General features: G+C 39.3%; 2 protein-coding genes across 3 annotated transcripts; one reads left to right on the top strand and one right to left on the bottom strand.

Moving 5' to 3' along the window:
• The first annotated feature begins 5557 nt into the window (after nucleotides 1-5557).
• ttll9 (tubulin tyrosine ligase-like family, member 9) lies at nucleotides 5558-10830 on the top strand. 2 transcript variants are annotated; one of them, XM_043225325.1, is made up of 14 exons: nucleotides 5565-5630; nucleotides 5807-5856; nucleotides 6785-6877; nucleotides 6943-7054; nucleotides 7129-7314; nucleotides 7408-7476; nucleotides 7579-7669; nucleotides 8032-8072; nucleotides 8248-8335; nucleotides 8433-8491; nucleotides 8569-8765; nucleotides 8855-8968; nucleotides 9062-9183; nucleotides 10045-10830. In XM_043225325.1, exons 1-14 carry the CDS (start codon nucleotides 5616-5618, stop codon nucleotides 10113-10115), a joined length of 1308 nt encoding a protein of 435 aa, XP_043081260.1. In that variant the 5' UTR covers nucleotides 5565-5615; the 3' UTR covers nucleotides 10116-10830. The 2 variants fall into 2 exon arrangements, with proteins under 2 accessions (XP_043081259.1, XP_043081260.1); XM_043225324.1 differs by having other exon boundaries at nucleotides 5558-5630; nucleotides 7129-7476.
• fam217ba (family with sequence similarity 217 member Ba) lies at nucleotides 10337-15052 on the bottom strand. The gene is made up of 4 exons (XM_043225323.1): nucleotides 14423-15052; nucleotides 14242-14347; nucleotides 14095-14159; nucleotides 10337-12942 (listed from the first exon to the last, which is right to left on the bottom strand). The coding sequence occupies exons 1-4, from the start codon at nucleotides 14527-14529 to the stop codon at nucleotides 11598-11600; spliced, it is 1623 nt and encodes a 540-aa protein (XP_043081258.1). The 5' UTR covers nucleotides 14530-15052; the 3' UTR covers nucleotides 10337-11597.
• Between the last annotated feature and the right edge of the window lie 526 nt (nucleotides 15053-15578).

Below are 15578 nucleotides of genomic sequence, written 5' to 3'. Positions count from 1 at the left end.
AAAAATGTGGTATAAGGCAGAAATGAGGATATATGACATGTAGTTTTCAAAAGTCTAGCCTTTCATGTCATCAGGTGGACTTTTGTTAACAAACGGACATGGGTATTTGTGGGTAACGGAAAAATAATACACCTAAAACAATACGTAAAGTTTTAGCTGTGCTTAAAATGTCACTTAAACCATCATATTTTTATCTGCTTCGTTACAAAACGTAATATTGTTACATGTATTTTATAGCACATTGTATTTATAAACTTTATTACTGTGAGACGTCTTTAAACTAATAGTGAATGTTACATGAATGTAAATGAGAAAAAAAAAAATCTGTTGTAAAGTACCAAGAAGATACATTTTCTGTTTACTGACACAAGGGTCTTTGCGTCGTCTTATAATGCGTGATAACAGAACATGACCCAGTATCTGATCATTCATACTATATATCATGTATTGTATCTGTTATTTTTTATTTAAATAAATATTTATTTTTATTTAATTTCTGTTGTCATTAACTGCTCATTTCACCCGCCACTCTTAGTTTATTCGTCGGACTTGATTTCAGCGCCACACAGTGTGTGTCAGATACGGAAGACATTTTTACAACACCCTACAAAAACCCAAAAGTTTCAACGCCTTCAACTGCTAGAGATGTCGGATGAGTTATAGTTTTTCCTGAATGCGCTGATGGCGTGCTGCTTTTACAGTGACATTCCTTTCGTGAACACAAACAGCAGATCTGCGTGGGGTCATCTATTTCTGAAGATTAAATATTGTCCGTCCAGCCGCTGTGTGGTGTTGTGGCTGTAACAAGATAAAGAATCTCCCATCTGTGTTAAATAAAAATATTGAGAGCATGTGTGACAAGCAATATGCCTTCGATAAAAAATGTACAGCTAAAAACGAGTTCAGTTATTTTAAAATGTTTTATTATTTTGATGTCGGCGCTGAACTTTTAGCGTTGTTACTCCAGGAAATGTTTGTGGAAACGTGTTTTGCTCAACTTTTGAACGTTTCCTGTGCATAGAAGCTTCTAGAAGAATGACAGTCCTGTAATTTTGTAGCGTGTTCTGCAACTTTACAACGTTTTTAAAATGGGCCGCAGCTGGTCCATCGCTAACACACCTGTTCTGCATTTGAGTTTTTAAAATAATGGTGCTTAGATCAAGAACTTCAAAGCGGATCCAGTTGTAATAGCATGACTAAGGGCGCTCATCACACCTGTAGTCTTTGGCATAGTTATCAGCTATTTTAATGCCTATTGTAATGATCCCTTCACAGGGGCTCGACTATAATATATTGATTATTTCGACAGAGCTCAATCGCGGTCCTCTTGCAGCCGATGTCCCAGCATGCCTCCTGTTTTCATCCACGCACCGGTGCACAAGTGGAGCGTTTTAAAAACAAGGGCAAGGTAATTGCTTTTAGGCATAAAGGGAATTTTTGATCCCCTTGTGGCAATCTTTCACAGACAATTAAGCATGTTGTCTCGATGATCGACAGCCTCTGCGGCGGGAGCTATCAAACTCATTCCAGAAGCAGCTGACTGGAGCGGTTTTATAACAAGTCGCCGGCCCTCGGATGCATGCGGCAAGCTCTCCTATGATAGATAATCTTTGTTTAATGAGACGTTCTCGGATAAGTAAACGCGGTATACGATGGTAAAGTGTACTAGAAAGACAGATTACAGAGCCGTGATCTATATATGCAGCAGCGTTGATGGTGTAAACAGTAAGCGTTCACTCAGAAATTCTCAAACGTGACTAATGAGTTACTGCTCCCTCTGGTCCCCGTCGCGTCGAAGGAAAACTAACTAACGTGTTTTACGCATTTTCACGAGACCAGGCTTTTTCTGGAAGCGTAGTGGACATAGTTCTGTGTGAAACAGGATATTTAAGGACTGGCTGTTACATACTACAGTTGAGTTAATACAGTAACTATATGTATATGTGTGTGTGTGTGTGTGTGTGTGTGTGTGTGTGTGTGTGTGTGTACATTCTTTGGTGTAGATGAAGATATAAGTAGGTAACATATATACAGTATAAAATCCCCATATTAAAATGTACTTCAAATTATATCTTAATAATATCTTTTAATACAGTATTATAATTACGACTTTACTAAAACTGCTTACATGTTACAAAAAAGGTTTATTTATGTTTTGTTATGTAGATTTTAAATACTGGTATATTTCTGTCTGTAATATGTCTATGTGTTATATTTGCTTATATAATATCAACATTTATTAATGGGATTATGTGCACAACATATATGTCTCTAAAGTTATTATGCATTTTGATATTTGCAGGGGGGTGCTGACATTAAATTGTTGATTTTTAATAGATTTAATCTTTTACATTTAATACATTTCATAAGTGGAAAATGAAATGTAATGTATGCACAGATATTACATTTGCGTACGAGGCAATTCAAATTTGAATATAAGGAAGCAGAATTAAAATGATTAGAAACTTATATAGCTCATTTTTAACTAGAAAAGCTCATTTTGTCAAGGCAATCATTTTGTCAAAGACAGGAACAAAATATATATATTGGGGGTTTGGGTATGTCATTTATTTATTTTTTATAATCTTTGTGTTTTTCAAACATGTCTTTTATGCTCACGAGACAGCATTTACTTCACCAAAAACACATTGTATTGTGAAATTTTATTACAAGTAAAAATTTTAATGAAACAGTTCATAAAACTGTAACTTGCTCTCACCTTTGGTTTGTGTTATGTAACATCCAGCCGATTCCTGATGTGTGAAATCGGGCCCTTTTCTACATTTCCTTTGAATATTCACACAGAAATGTCACATACTGCACTTTCAGAAAAATTAACCCTTTGAAAATGCACTAATATATACTAATAAAATACTAATATTAAATGTAATTGATAGCAAAAGCTGGATTTTCAACGTCATTCCTCCACTCTTGAGTGTCACGATCCTTCAGAAATTATTCTAATATGCCGATTTGATATAAAGTGTGTCCATGAAAGAACTCGTTATTCATTTGCGGCCACGATTTACTCATTCATTCCCCCCTTTTTAGATTTAATGAAATCTATTTTCTGCTGTGGACGTGAATTCATTTCCACAACATGTTTATTCATGACCATGATTTATTAATTGCATTCCCCTTGTTTTAGTAAACCGCGGCCACGTATTCGTTCCCTCGTTTTATTTAACTAAAACAAGGAACAAAGTAGCAAATCGGCCGTGAATGAACAAATCGTACGAATGTGTTCTTAATTTGTGGCCACGGTAAAAAAAATGATATCGACCCCAAAGTTTCGAACGTGAGATGTGGAAACTCAATTCAAAATCACACTCATGAATTTAAAGTGAGCCAGTCGTTCAATTATAATATTTGCCCAAGCGTGGTATTAAAAAAGCCGAGAACCCAACATAAATATTTTTGGTTTTCAGCTTGGTCGCCGTTGATTTTGGAAACCAACTGAGCATCTGTTAGCTCTTAAATGTTGACGTATAATCCACAGTCAAGTAGCGTTTGTGATGCCTCTATTGACTACGAGTGATCTCAACAAAGGTCGGCTTATTATTTTAAAAATGAAAGAACAGTTTGCGTATTAGATCAAATTCATGTTCAACTTTCGCGCTCGTTTCAGGCCCGTTGAAAGGCCTGCTTATCAGTTGATAAGTGGCATGCGTTCAGACAGCTGTCTCGAGGAGAGGGCCTGGCTCCAAACCTAAAGATGTCCCTTCCAGCCACAAAGGAGAGAGTCGAATTGCATTAAGTTTGGTTAGAAGGTTTTGGCCACACATACCAGAGCCCGGAGCCACGTCCTAGCGTTCGATAACACTGCAGCGGTAATGGAAAAATCAGTCACAGCCTTTCATGGGAGCATTCGGAGGTTGATTCAACATCCCTAAGCCGAAAATTGTTTCTTTTCTGAACTCCAGAAGACACGCAGGTTGTTTTGCTCGCATTTTCCCTGACCAGAGCACCAAAACCACAACCTCAAACCTGGACAGGACAGCATGAGAAGTTCATCCCTGCTGGGATCTTGCCCTATTTGGGGCTGAGCTGTCAGGATAAAAACTGCACGCCATATCCCGGGCCATAACGCTATCGTCCCACTCAGAGACAATTACCCTCCACGCCAACATTCCTCTTCCAATCCAACAATGCTTACGAAGCTCTGCGCTGAGGACTCTGGACCACCGCCACAGAACAAGACGCTTTGTGTGTTTGCTTCGCATATCTCCCAAGGAGAGATGAAGGAGGAGAAAACGTAGCGGGCCGGCAGCGGCCGTGGCCGGGTTCACACAGGTAATCCTTCCTCTATGTGGTTAAGGATTCTGCTGATCCACGGGTGAAGTACATGACATCCCCTGAGCTTTCCCTCGCTTTGAAGAGATGACAGATTGGTGTTTTTAGATAATTGTCCATCTGGAGCGTTTTGATGTGCGATTTTATGACCTGAGAGGTTGAATCGGTTAAACAGCTGCAGAGCATTATCAGCCCGCTGCAGTCAACATGCCCTGCCTTGGAGATACGTCAACCCGTGTTTAACGTTCACGCTCGGCGAGGTCAAGCGGTGCTTGAGCGAAAACTACAAAACCAAAAACAAATCGTCGGACTGCATGTTTGGAGAAAGATGTCACACTTTTTCAGATTTCTTTCATTAAATGTGTCTTTGGGTAAGGTCGGATAACCTGGTTCTTGGATTATGCTGGAAGATATGCGGGAACTAAAGGGTTTGGGGCGAAAACTGGAGCTTTATTTTGTTCGTTGGTTTGTTTTTTTGGAAAACCGTATATTGAGGATAAAGTTAATTAAAATGGAAACAGTATGAAAAAATAACAATAAAATAAAATAAAGGCAACATTTGATGTGCTAAAAGAAAGCAGTGTTCTTTTGTATTAATCTCAGTTAGATTATTATTAAGTAGAAAAATATTGAAGATTTGGGATCTTGTGCAGGGATCAAGGCCCACAAGAGGGCATCAGCGACTTTCAAGTTTTATTAAAGACGGTTTACAATCATTTAAAGTAAGTTATATCAAGCATTTTAATATGTTAATATTCATAAATGACCGAAAAACCGAGGGCTTTTGCGTAAAAAAGACATAATAACTGACAGATGATTTGACCACTGCCTTTATTGTTCTCGACGTGTTTATAAGTGTCACATATGAGAAAACGCTGGTTAAAAGTCGTGTGTTGTCAGATTATGTTGGTTTGGGCACGTGTTTGAGTAATAACCTTCACGCTAGTAAAGATGAACCTTTTGTTTTCTTATGGAGAGTTTTGTTTAAGTTATGCTGCCACCTAGCGTACATGCATGCCGTTTACGCCAAGGAGCTCTAGTCAAATAACAAGCCTTTCCGGCATCGTAACAGTAATAAACAATAATTCTCTCGTTTCTCCATCAGAAGCAAATTCAAGATAGATGATATTAGTGAACGTGTAGCCGAGAGCCGGGAGCGTTGGGACCAGAGCTCTGGTTTGGGTCGCTCTCAACACGTGACCACGAAATGCAGCGAAGCGATTGGTCCGCCATGTGGTTGCTATGACAACGTGTAGACTACAGTTGAGCGATGTCGGACGCGCTGCTGGTGCTCCGCTGTTAGCAGGTGCTTAGTCTCGGAAATGTCTAAGAATAAGGTAACAGGGTAACCTTTAAAAGCTATTTACAACTCAATTACATCATATTATGTGCTATATCTGAAAACTGAAGCTGATAATTACGTATCGCTGCAGTCTTTTTTTTTGCTTAGCTTTAACACACAAGTTACATTCCAGCTTCAATCGCGTTTGCCGTAACAAACTTATATTAACAGCAGACAGCTGGACACAAAGGGGCCTACACTTCACAGAAGAAGAAGGAAGGGTAAGTCTGTTAGCTTTTAATACATTTATTCGTTATTTCATCCATTCAGTCAATCAAGTTAGCGTCTGTAAGACTTCATCTCGTCTATTAAAGACATTATCATGATCTATTATTCAGTTATTATGCACCAACCCATGCCAAAAATTACATCCAAGACGCTTAATGTTACGACAACGATTTTCTGTTTCAAATTTATTATGAACCACGGTTTCCAGAAACGGTCTAAAGTTTTGATGTTGTTTTTAATGCTTTATTTTCAACAAGTAGCATGTGCAATACAACACCAAACTATATGCCTTAATAAGAAGGAACGAGAAAAGGAAAAGGGGAAAAAAAGAGGGGTACACTTTTTTATTATATAAAAATGTTAAAGGAGGAGCATATGTTACTGGTCGCGATTGTTTTACTATTTTTAGATAGTTGCTGTATACTATCTAGATACGTTTTAAAGAAGTTTGCCTTTTGCATTAATGAATGTGAAATTTACATAAAAATAAAATAACATTTATAATAATACCAATATCCTTTACAGAGCTATCCTAATATAATAACCCAAAATCTCATGTTTATAAGATAAGGAAAATTGGTCTAATGTTTTCAACATTGAAAATAATAAGAAAAGCTTCTTAAGCAGCAAATCAAATCAGCATATTAGATCTATTTCTTCATGTAACATTGAAGACTGGTGTAGTCATGCTAAAAAAAATCAACTTTTTGTATAACTTTTTAAATAAGTATTTTAGCATAAAACAGGAAACTGATATTTAAAGTGCTATTACAAACCCCATGGTGTAGATGCTTATAGTAGCAGAATTTTAAAATCATGTTACAGTTTCTCTAAAGTCTAAACTTTAAACTGTTATCTTTACGTCTGGATAAAAGGATAAAAACTAGTCTAACATTCCGGTGTGGTTGATTTTCATCCTAGTGAGCCAAGGACCTGCATACGGTACAGATGTGGCCTGACCAACACTATACAGGACGTCCTAAACCAGAGGCCGGGCTGGGTAGAGATGAAAGAGTAAGTGCTGCGCTTCATCGTTGTGTATGTTCCTGTGCACCATGCGTTCATGTCTCTCTACGCAGCGACGGCGATTGGGACTTTAACTGGTGTGATGTTGGGTGGCTAAGAGAGAACTTCGATCACTCGTACATGGAGGAACACGTGCGAATATGTCACTTCCGCAACCACTACGAGGTCCGTATTACACGGTTTATACCGATGAATCAAAGTGGGCAGAAAACAGGCATACAAGTGTTTGTATTTTTCAGCTGACCCGTAAGAACCTGATGGTAAAAAACCTGAAGCGATATAGAAAAACTTTAGAGCGGGAGGCTGGGCGTTTAGAGGCGTCCAAATGCGACTTTTTCCCCTGTACGTTTGTGCTGCCTAGTGAGTATCACATCTTTGTGGAAGAGTTTAAGAGAAGCCCAGGGAGCACCTGGATCATGAAGCCTGTGAGTGCAGTATTGATAGCAGTGCACTGTGTACGATACCGACAAACTGATCATCTGTATGTCATCCATCATTATTATACTTTCCCCACACAGGTGGCACGATCACAGGGGAAAGGAATTTTTCTGTTTCGAAAACTCAAAGATATCATAGACTGGCGGAAGGTAATACGCATTTGACACCGACAAGAACAGAAGTTCAGTGATTTATTTACTGTCGTCATCCCTAGTTTCATGCTGTGTACTGATGCTGTTGTTCGGTTTTAGGATGGGTCGCGCACTGAAGAACAGAAAGATGAGGCTCAGGTTGAGAACTATGTCGCTCAGCGCTACATTGAGAATCCCTACCTCATAGCTGGCATGTACCTGCAATATATAATACATGTGCGACCCTGGACCACAAAACCGTTCTTAAGTCTCTGCCGTATATTTATAGCCAAAAATACATTGTATGGGTCAAAATTAGATTTGTCTTTTATGCCGAAAATCATATTAAGTAAAGATCATGTCCCATAAAGATGTTCTGTAAATTTCCTACCATAATATATATATTAAAACGTATTTGTTTTAACACTTATGACCGGTTTTGTTGACCAGGGTCATAATAATGCCTTCAATACTTATTTGATTTAGCTTAACTTTATTATTATTACTGAACATATCACGTTTTATATGTGTGTGTGTGTGTGTATAACGTGTATATGTTATATTTATTACCAGGGAGAAAATTTGACTTGAGAGTCTATGTTCTTGTCACATCAGTAAGTGAGCTATATTTTTTCGTGATTTTTTTTCCCCATGTATATTTCGTGCTGTTTTTCGTTGTTAGAGTGCTTTCGTTTACATTTCATTGACTTCACATCACTGTTACATTTTCAGTTGTATTTTTAAAACTGTGCAATATTCATTAAAACAAGCGTATTTTTGTTTTTGCAGTATATTCCATTGAAGGCCTGGCTGTATCGTGACGGTTTTGCTCGATTTTCCAACACCAGGTTCTCTCTTAGCAGCATAGATGATCAGTGTATCCTTAACATGCATTCAGGAATACACGCACCCCCAATGATATATCAAGTCCTATTAATTCACTCGTTTGTCTTCTTTAACCTTGAAATACAAAGACGTTCACCTAACTAATGTTGCAGTGCAAAAAACAGCTCCTGACTATGATCCCGAGAAGGTATGTTGGAAGTACTACTGTACTACCACTACGTTCACGAAGATATGCTTTATTAAAAAGCTCTTTTTCTCTCTCAGGGTTGTAAGTGGCAGATGCAGCAGCTACGGCAGTACCTGACCGCTAAGCATGGTTTCGAGACAGTGCAGCCTCTATTTAAAGAGATCGACAACATATTTATTCGCAGCCTGCTTAGCGTTCAGAAGACCATCATCAATGACAAACACTGCTTTGAGTTGTATGGATATGACATACTACTGGATCAAGACTTGAAGCCGTGAGAGTGCTTTGTTTTTCGATTGCTTAGTTAAGACGGGACCGAACGAATGCGGGGATTGCATGACAGCGCAGTTTGCCGTTACGCAGGTGGCTGATTGAAGTGAACGCTTCACCCTCCCTCACGGCCAGCAGTCAGGAGGACTATGAGCTAAAATACAGGCTGCTGGAGGACACCTTGCACATTGTGGACATGGAAGGCCGGTACGATTTGACAAAATAGCATAAAATTACATGAAAGAGTGCGGAGGATTGCGAATGTTGACACTGTTGTCCAAAACATTCTTTTCCGCTTAGTCTGACAGGCAAGGAGAAGAGGGTTGGTGGATTTGACCTAATGTGGAACGATGGACCTGTCTATGCGGATGTCGGACTAGAGACTCTGGGTTGTTCTTGCCTCGTGGCAAATACGCATCTCGGTCAGTGTCTTACATTGCCTTAATGGAAATGCCTGCAGCACACTCAGTGAGTTTTTACGTGCTTAGCCGTTGCTCTTAGTTTTTTGAATATCACGCTGTTAGCCAAAAAATATATAATAATTTGCAGTGCACGCATGATACTTTTTACGTTTTTTTAAGTCTACTTCACCCAAAAACGTAAAATCTCTGCCATCAAAACTTCTAAAAGCGATCACATTTGGAGAAATTTAGCATTACATTACTTGTTCACCAATGGGTTTTCTGCAGCGAATGGGTGCCGTCAGAATGAGAGTCCAAAAACATCACAGTAAAAAGCCACACAACTCCAGTCCATCAATACATTTCTTGTAAAGTGAAGGGCTGATTGTTTGTAATAAACAAATTCATCAGTAAGACATTTAATTACTAAACCGTCACTTACTGATTCTAATTAGACTTTTTCAATGGATTTTTCATTCTGACGGCACCCATTCGCTGCAGAGGATCGATTGGTGAGCAAGTAATGTAAGTGATGTAATTGCTCCAAATCCTGTTCAGATGAAGAAACAAATCTACATTTTGCATGGCCTGAGGGTGAGTTAATCTTAAGCAATTTTTTATTTTTAGGCAAACTATTAACTGAAGTAAATATTAGTGCTGACACACAATGTTGCAATTTATCTCATTCACTATATTTATTTTAAATGCGATTAATCGTTTGACAGCCCTAGTGAATACAGAAAATGAAATGTTTAAAAGATAAATAAAACGTAATAAATATAAGGTAACACCTATTTGTTGAAAGTGTCACATTACATTTAATAACAGCATTTGCGGTCTTCTCCAAATACAAATGTTTTTCGTTTGCTTTGTATTACACAGGCTGTGTGAACGATCGACAGAAACAGCTTCTACAGCTTTTAAAGCCTTTCCCAGGACAGAAGAGGATATGACAACATGCAAATGACATCAAATTAGTGTGACAAACTATTCGTGACAATCACACAATTGTTATAATATGCACCTAAGGATTCAGACGATTGTAAATAGGAGCATTTAAATGCCCAGAAGATATGGCAAAGTCACAGAAAATGTTCATTCACAACCTGAAAATGGCACTTCCTGTGTGAGAATATTGAATTTCCACAACAAAATACGTACTGCAGACAGAGGCTTTTTGATGTAATGAAAACTGTTTATTTTGTATCTCATAAAAATAGCTGCATTCAACTCTACCAAAAACTCCCAGCAAAATAAAAGCACAATCTGACAATGATTGGACAAAAGTAGATTTTTGTGTGTTTTTTTTGCCTGATAAGGAAACTTGACACAGTACATAACATCCAAGATGAAATGGTGCTACATACAGCACATCAAGTATGGAAATGTGGTACCACGTACTGTATGGCCTCAACCTGTACCAGCTTTCAAGTCATATTCAAGTGCCTCGACAATGCATTACAGTACATATAAAACTACAAAACCACTACCATCATTGTTCCTGCAAAAATAAAAACATGCTATATTTAGAGACATGAATTACAATGTAATAACCTGAAAGGTTCTCAATAAGTAAACAAAGATAACCTCGACCATGATATCTTAACAGTTTACAGCTCGGGTCCTTCTCCAGCAACAAACCACAAAACTACCGAAAGCAATCCTAACAACTCACAACTCAACTACATCTAACTCATCGAAAACCTAAGTAATGAGTTTCAAAACATTCAAAGATAAGACATTCTTATTTAACTTAATAAAGGTCAACTCATTGGTTTGATAAATAACAAGAAAAGAAGTCCTTGTAAATAGCACTTTACAAAAATACACAGTCATTACAAAACATTCATTATTCATCTCAAAAAAATATACATTCTTTGACCAATAGTGCTTACTAGACAAAGCCACACGCTGACATTCTCAGCCATACCTCCCTCAAATAAGAGATATGTACATGCACACTAGATTTAAGTACATTGACTTCATAGAGGATTTGTGCGTACAGTATGTAAAGATAACCTGCTTTTGTATACTTAGGCAGATAAAATAAACAGATCTTATTCAAGAAATGCACTTTAAAGTTCTACTGAAACAATATGACGATGAAAAGGCATGATTTCTAAAGAGAAGGATACCTTTTAAGTGTGGTCGCATTTGCAGTAGTCTGGCAAATTTTCATGGTTAATCAGGTTAATTGGAATCTATGCGATCCTGTTCACTTTTTAAATTGGTCCGTGTTGACCGGCAGAAAGCTAAAAGTGACTTTCCCCTTGAAATTTTGCCAAAACTTTTGCCAATGTGACGGCGCTTATATCCTTTTCACAAACAACTACCGTTAACTGCGGGGATAATATTATGCCTTAAATAGCTCTTTTTTTACAGTACGCGAAATTATGTTTTTGAGGCAACTGAAAATTGCGTGAAAGGTGCACTAACTACTTTGCATACTGAGCATTTTTCACTTTGCCAGTAGTCTTGGTAGCTGACGTCGCTTTAGCTTCGCAGCCATCGGTGACCGTTCTTTTAGTACCAGATCTCAACCGTACTTCACCCGCCTCAACTCTCGGACCATCCTTCACCATTTTCTTCCCTGGACCACCACCTTCACGTTTCGTACCGACAGGTACCCCTCCGCATTTTGCTCCAAGTGGATCTTTCTGTTTATCCGCCTCGTTAGACCTTGCAGCCTTTCCTTTCCTGACCGAAGAATGGGTTTTGCCGTTCGCGTTAAGTTCTTGGGACGCCCTGCGCATGTTTCCCGCAGCCTGCATGTTCTTCTGGTGAGCCTTCGTCGCCTGAGGACTGACCGGTTGCTGGTTTTTAGAAGTGGTGCGGTTTTCGGAGGTGGAAGCGCGGCTTTCGCTGCTGCTTCTCTTTTGGGTGCTGGCAGGGGGAGCTTTGCGCTCTAGAAGGGGGCTGAGACGGGAATGCCGCTGATAGGCGTACGAAGAGCAGGTGCCGTTGCAGAGCGGATAGCGGATGTGGCAGTGAGGGCAAACGGGACGGGACAGCTGGGTGGAAGATGGGCTGGCCAGTGAAGAGAAGAAGGCTCGTTGACCCTGCCGGAAGCTTTTCGGGGAGCTGAGGCGCGTTGGAGGAGCAGTATGAGGCCTAGGACGGTTGCCGTTGACTAGGACACTGGCTGCGTGACTTCTTGTTCGGATGATGGGAACAATGTGCCTTCCGCTCTCTGCCTGTATGGTTTGGATCTGGTGCCACTCCAGTTGAAGGAGCCGCTCTAAATACTTCTCTAGCTGCCCTACAGGTTTCGGCCGGGGAGCCCGCTTGCCTTCGGTGTTGAGGAAGATGGCGAGCTGCCTCAGGCTCCAGGTATTGAACGGAGGAGGCAGGAAGTCTGGGTAGCTGTACCGGACTTCATCGTTCTCCACCGACCTGGGTCCAGGTATGTGAGGATGCAGGTCCATGGAGTTGATCACCTCGGCTCGGAGGTTGAGCTGAGGAGGAGTGCAAGGGGAAGGCAGCACAGGGAGCCGCCCGGAGTCGGACAGGTCGCTGGCGCTGTCCGTGTCATCCTCCTTGTGCTCCAGGAGGCGGAGAGAGTCCAGGTCTGGGATTTGTTGCTGCAGGGTGAACTGCTGCAGCACTGGCTGAGGAGCCAAGGGGAGCGACAGAGCGCGACGGCTCTTCTCCAAGGTCACTTGGCTCTGAACCATCTCTTTACAGGACTGAGGCTCCAGCTGGATTTTCTGCCTCTCCTGTCCATGCTCGGGACAAGAGAGTTTGGGACGTGGTGGCCGTAGGTCTGATTCTCCCTGTGTGCTGCAGTGACAGCTCAAGTGAGATTTTATCAATATACAGTAGTCAACATTTGAAAAAAAAGTTCATTAAGTTGTCCTAAGATAAGGTTTTAGGACAACTTTGATGAAAGGTTTTGACCCACTTAAGATGTTGACCTGTGTATTTAATTAGGGCTGGGTTGCCAACACTTTTAATGACTGAAATCATTCTTAAAATCCCCAAATTAATTCTGATGCACGAAGAAAACATCACTTAATTTGATTTGTAGTGTATCTCCTATCCAATAACCGTAGAGACTATGATTTTATTAAAAAATTATAAAAACAGGTAAAATATTTTAGCAATCATGCTTTCTATCAGGAATTAAGAGTCGAATGACCCAACATTCACAAATGAATCGCTTTCTCATCTAATTAGTGCAATGGTTCTCCAAAAAGGTCTGGAAATGTTTGTGGTCCAGTTTGATTCATTTGGACAGTTCACTCACACACCGAGTTCTTTCCATTGGTTTCTCAGTATCATGATTACTTTATTACACAGAAGAGAGTGCTGGATAAAACAATAAGGATGAGGTGGATATTTAGGCTACCTACAATCTAGTTAAGGAAACAAAACTCAAAAATGACATGTATGTCAGTGATGGAGCAGATCTTTATTATGAGTGCAGCCTGTAAATGAATCTACTGCGGGGAAAGAACATTTATTTATAGCCATATATTCACAACAGTTTAAAAAAAAAACAATGGTAATGGTGAATGGCAAAAGAAAAGATAATGAAATGAACATCATTAGGTATGTTGTAGAGTTAAGACTATGTAGTGCTAAATATATGCATTATATATTAGTGATGTCTTAATGCATGCATGAATAATCTGTCAAGTCAGGGCAGTCACCATTTAAATTTTATCAGTGAAGGAGCAGAAGCATAATATTATCACTATGAAGATATTTAAAAAATGTAAAATATCAATATCGAATCAAAAGCTTGAGAATCATAATCTGTGTCAGTACCCAGCTCTAATTTGTATCTCTTTTGCACTAAGAAAAATTTGTTTTCTGATTGGTCAATGACAGCATTCTACAGTGCGATATATCCTTGCTTTATTTTGTTCTTTTATTGTTACTATTTATGCTTATTTATATATTAAATTCCATATGTTAAGCAGCACTCACCCACGCAACTTGCAAGTGCCACCAGTCGGACTCCTAGCTTTCTTTGGTTTAATGCCATTTTGGAGCTTGGGAAGATCATGAAAACATGTTCAAACCGCTGCTGACACAGGATGCTTGATGCATCTTAATGTTGCATGTGTAACTTACAATTTCAGCTTTGGGCAGATGATCCTTCTCTTGCCCTGGATGCAAGGGCACAGTTTTTTTAAGAGGTTTCTTATTCTGGTTCACGTTTCCTCCCCTCTTATTATTGCTGCAAATAAAGCACATATTCTTAGTGGCATCTTTTTTTGTCTCGATTTTAATAAACTGCTATATTCGGACCTACCTGGCAACGATCCCAGTGTTTTCTGCATTTTTCATTCTAACCTTCTCCTTGCCTGGCACCTTCTTCAGTGTCGCAGACGCAGTTCTTTCCTGCAGGATGGGTCCCATCGCATTAAACGCTATGAAGTGTACAGGCGCAGTTTTGAAGCTCTCAGCTGTGCTCCACAATGTCCCGTTCGTGAGCGCGTACACGCACCGCGCGACTGAAGAGCACCATTGCAGAAACGCAGCGAAACACCAGCGTCACGGTTCAGATATTTCCCAGTTTGCCGAGAATTGGAGCAATCCATTAAACCGCGTCGAACAAACTATCGCAAACGACAACATTTACATAATCACCTTTGCGCCTCGGTTAGGAAACCCCCGTCATCCCGCGACGAGCGAAACGCTTGGAAATCGCCGTTACTGAGCATCGCTACAGCAGCTCGAACGGACTTGTTTACCTGCTGCTTTGTATGTTCAAGCATCGTTGTCGACGTGATCCTGCGATAGGCATGATGGGAATTGGAGTTTATGAGTGAAACAGCTAGGTGAAACGCGTTAATTGCACCGCTGATAGTATCGATTGCTTATAAAGAGAAACGCGCGTATGTAAACGTACCAGGCGGCTTATTTTGGGGTTGCATAAATTCGCAAAATCGCTGTTTTATTAAAAGTGACCGACGGGGTTGCCAGATAAAAGAAGAAAAATAATCCTAATCTAATCATAAATGTACCCGGTTGGTGATCCCTGTTTGTGTCTGACTAAAATATTGAAAAAAATTATTTAGTTTAAAATGTTTTAGATTTTAAATCTGTCTCTTATGCTCACTTATATTGCTGTAATTATTTGACTAAAAATACAGTAAAATCAGTAATATTGTGAAATATTATTGAAATTTGATATTTTTTTTTTTTAGCATATATATATATATATATATATATATATATATATATATATATATGATTAATTAGATTCTCATTCTCTAATGCCACTTTGGAGTGGTAGTGAGATCAATTAATTAGATATTGCATATAAATTGGAAGTAAAACCCATTTTATTAGTGATGAGATGAGTATGTGTATTTTGTAAAACTTTTGCAACTGCTTTGCATTACATAATACCGAACAGACACGTTCATTGAAAATGCACGGTATTGGAAATATGTAAATAAAGC

This window comes from Puntigrus tetrazona, chromosome 23, assembly GCF_018831695.1.
Source record: "Puntigrus tetrazona isolate hp1 chromosome 23, ASM1883169v1, whole genome shotgun sequence".
In the NCBI taxonomy this organism is placed as follows: domain Eukaryota; kingdom Metazoa; phylum Chordata; class Actinopteri; order Cypriniformes; family Cyprinidae; genus Puntigrus; species Puntigrus tetrazona.
The sequence above is the reverse complement of the archived record's forward strand: the minus strand, read 5'-3'. Positions and strand labels throughout refer to the sequence as shown.

Coding starts and splice junctions, on each gene's coding strand:
- fam217ba (XM_043225323.1), bottom strand. CDS start 14,529: ATGGGACCCATCCTGCAGGAAAGAACTGCGTCTGCGACACTGAAGAAG. Junction 14,348..14,422: donor AACACTGGGATCGTTGCCAG/GTAGGTCCGAAT, acceptor CTTTATTTGCAG/CAATAATAAGAGGGGAGGAA. Junction 12,943..14,094: donor GGCACTTGCAAGTTGCGTGG/GTGAGTGCTGCT, acceptor CTGTCACTGCAG/CACACAGGGAGAATCAGACC.
- ttll9 (XM_043225324.1), top strand. Junction 7,670..8,031: donor GAATCCCTACCTCATAGCTG/GCATGTACCTGC, acceptor ATTTATTACCAG/GGAGAAAATTTGACTTGAGA. Junction 8,492..8,568: donor CTGACTATGATCCCGAGAAG/GTATGTTGGAAG, acceptor TTTCTCTCTCAG/GGTTGTAAGTGGCAGATGCA.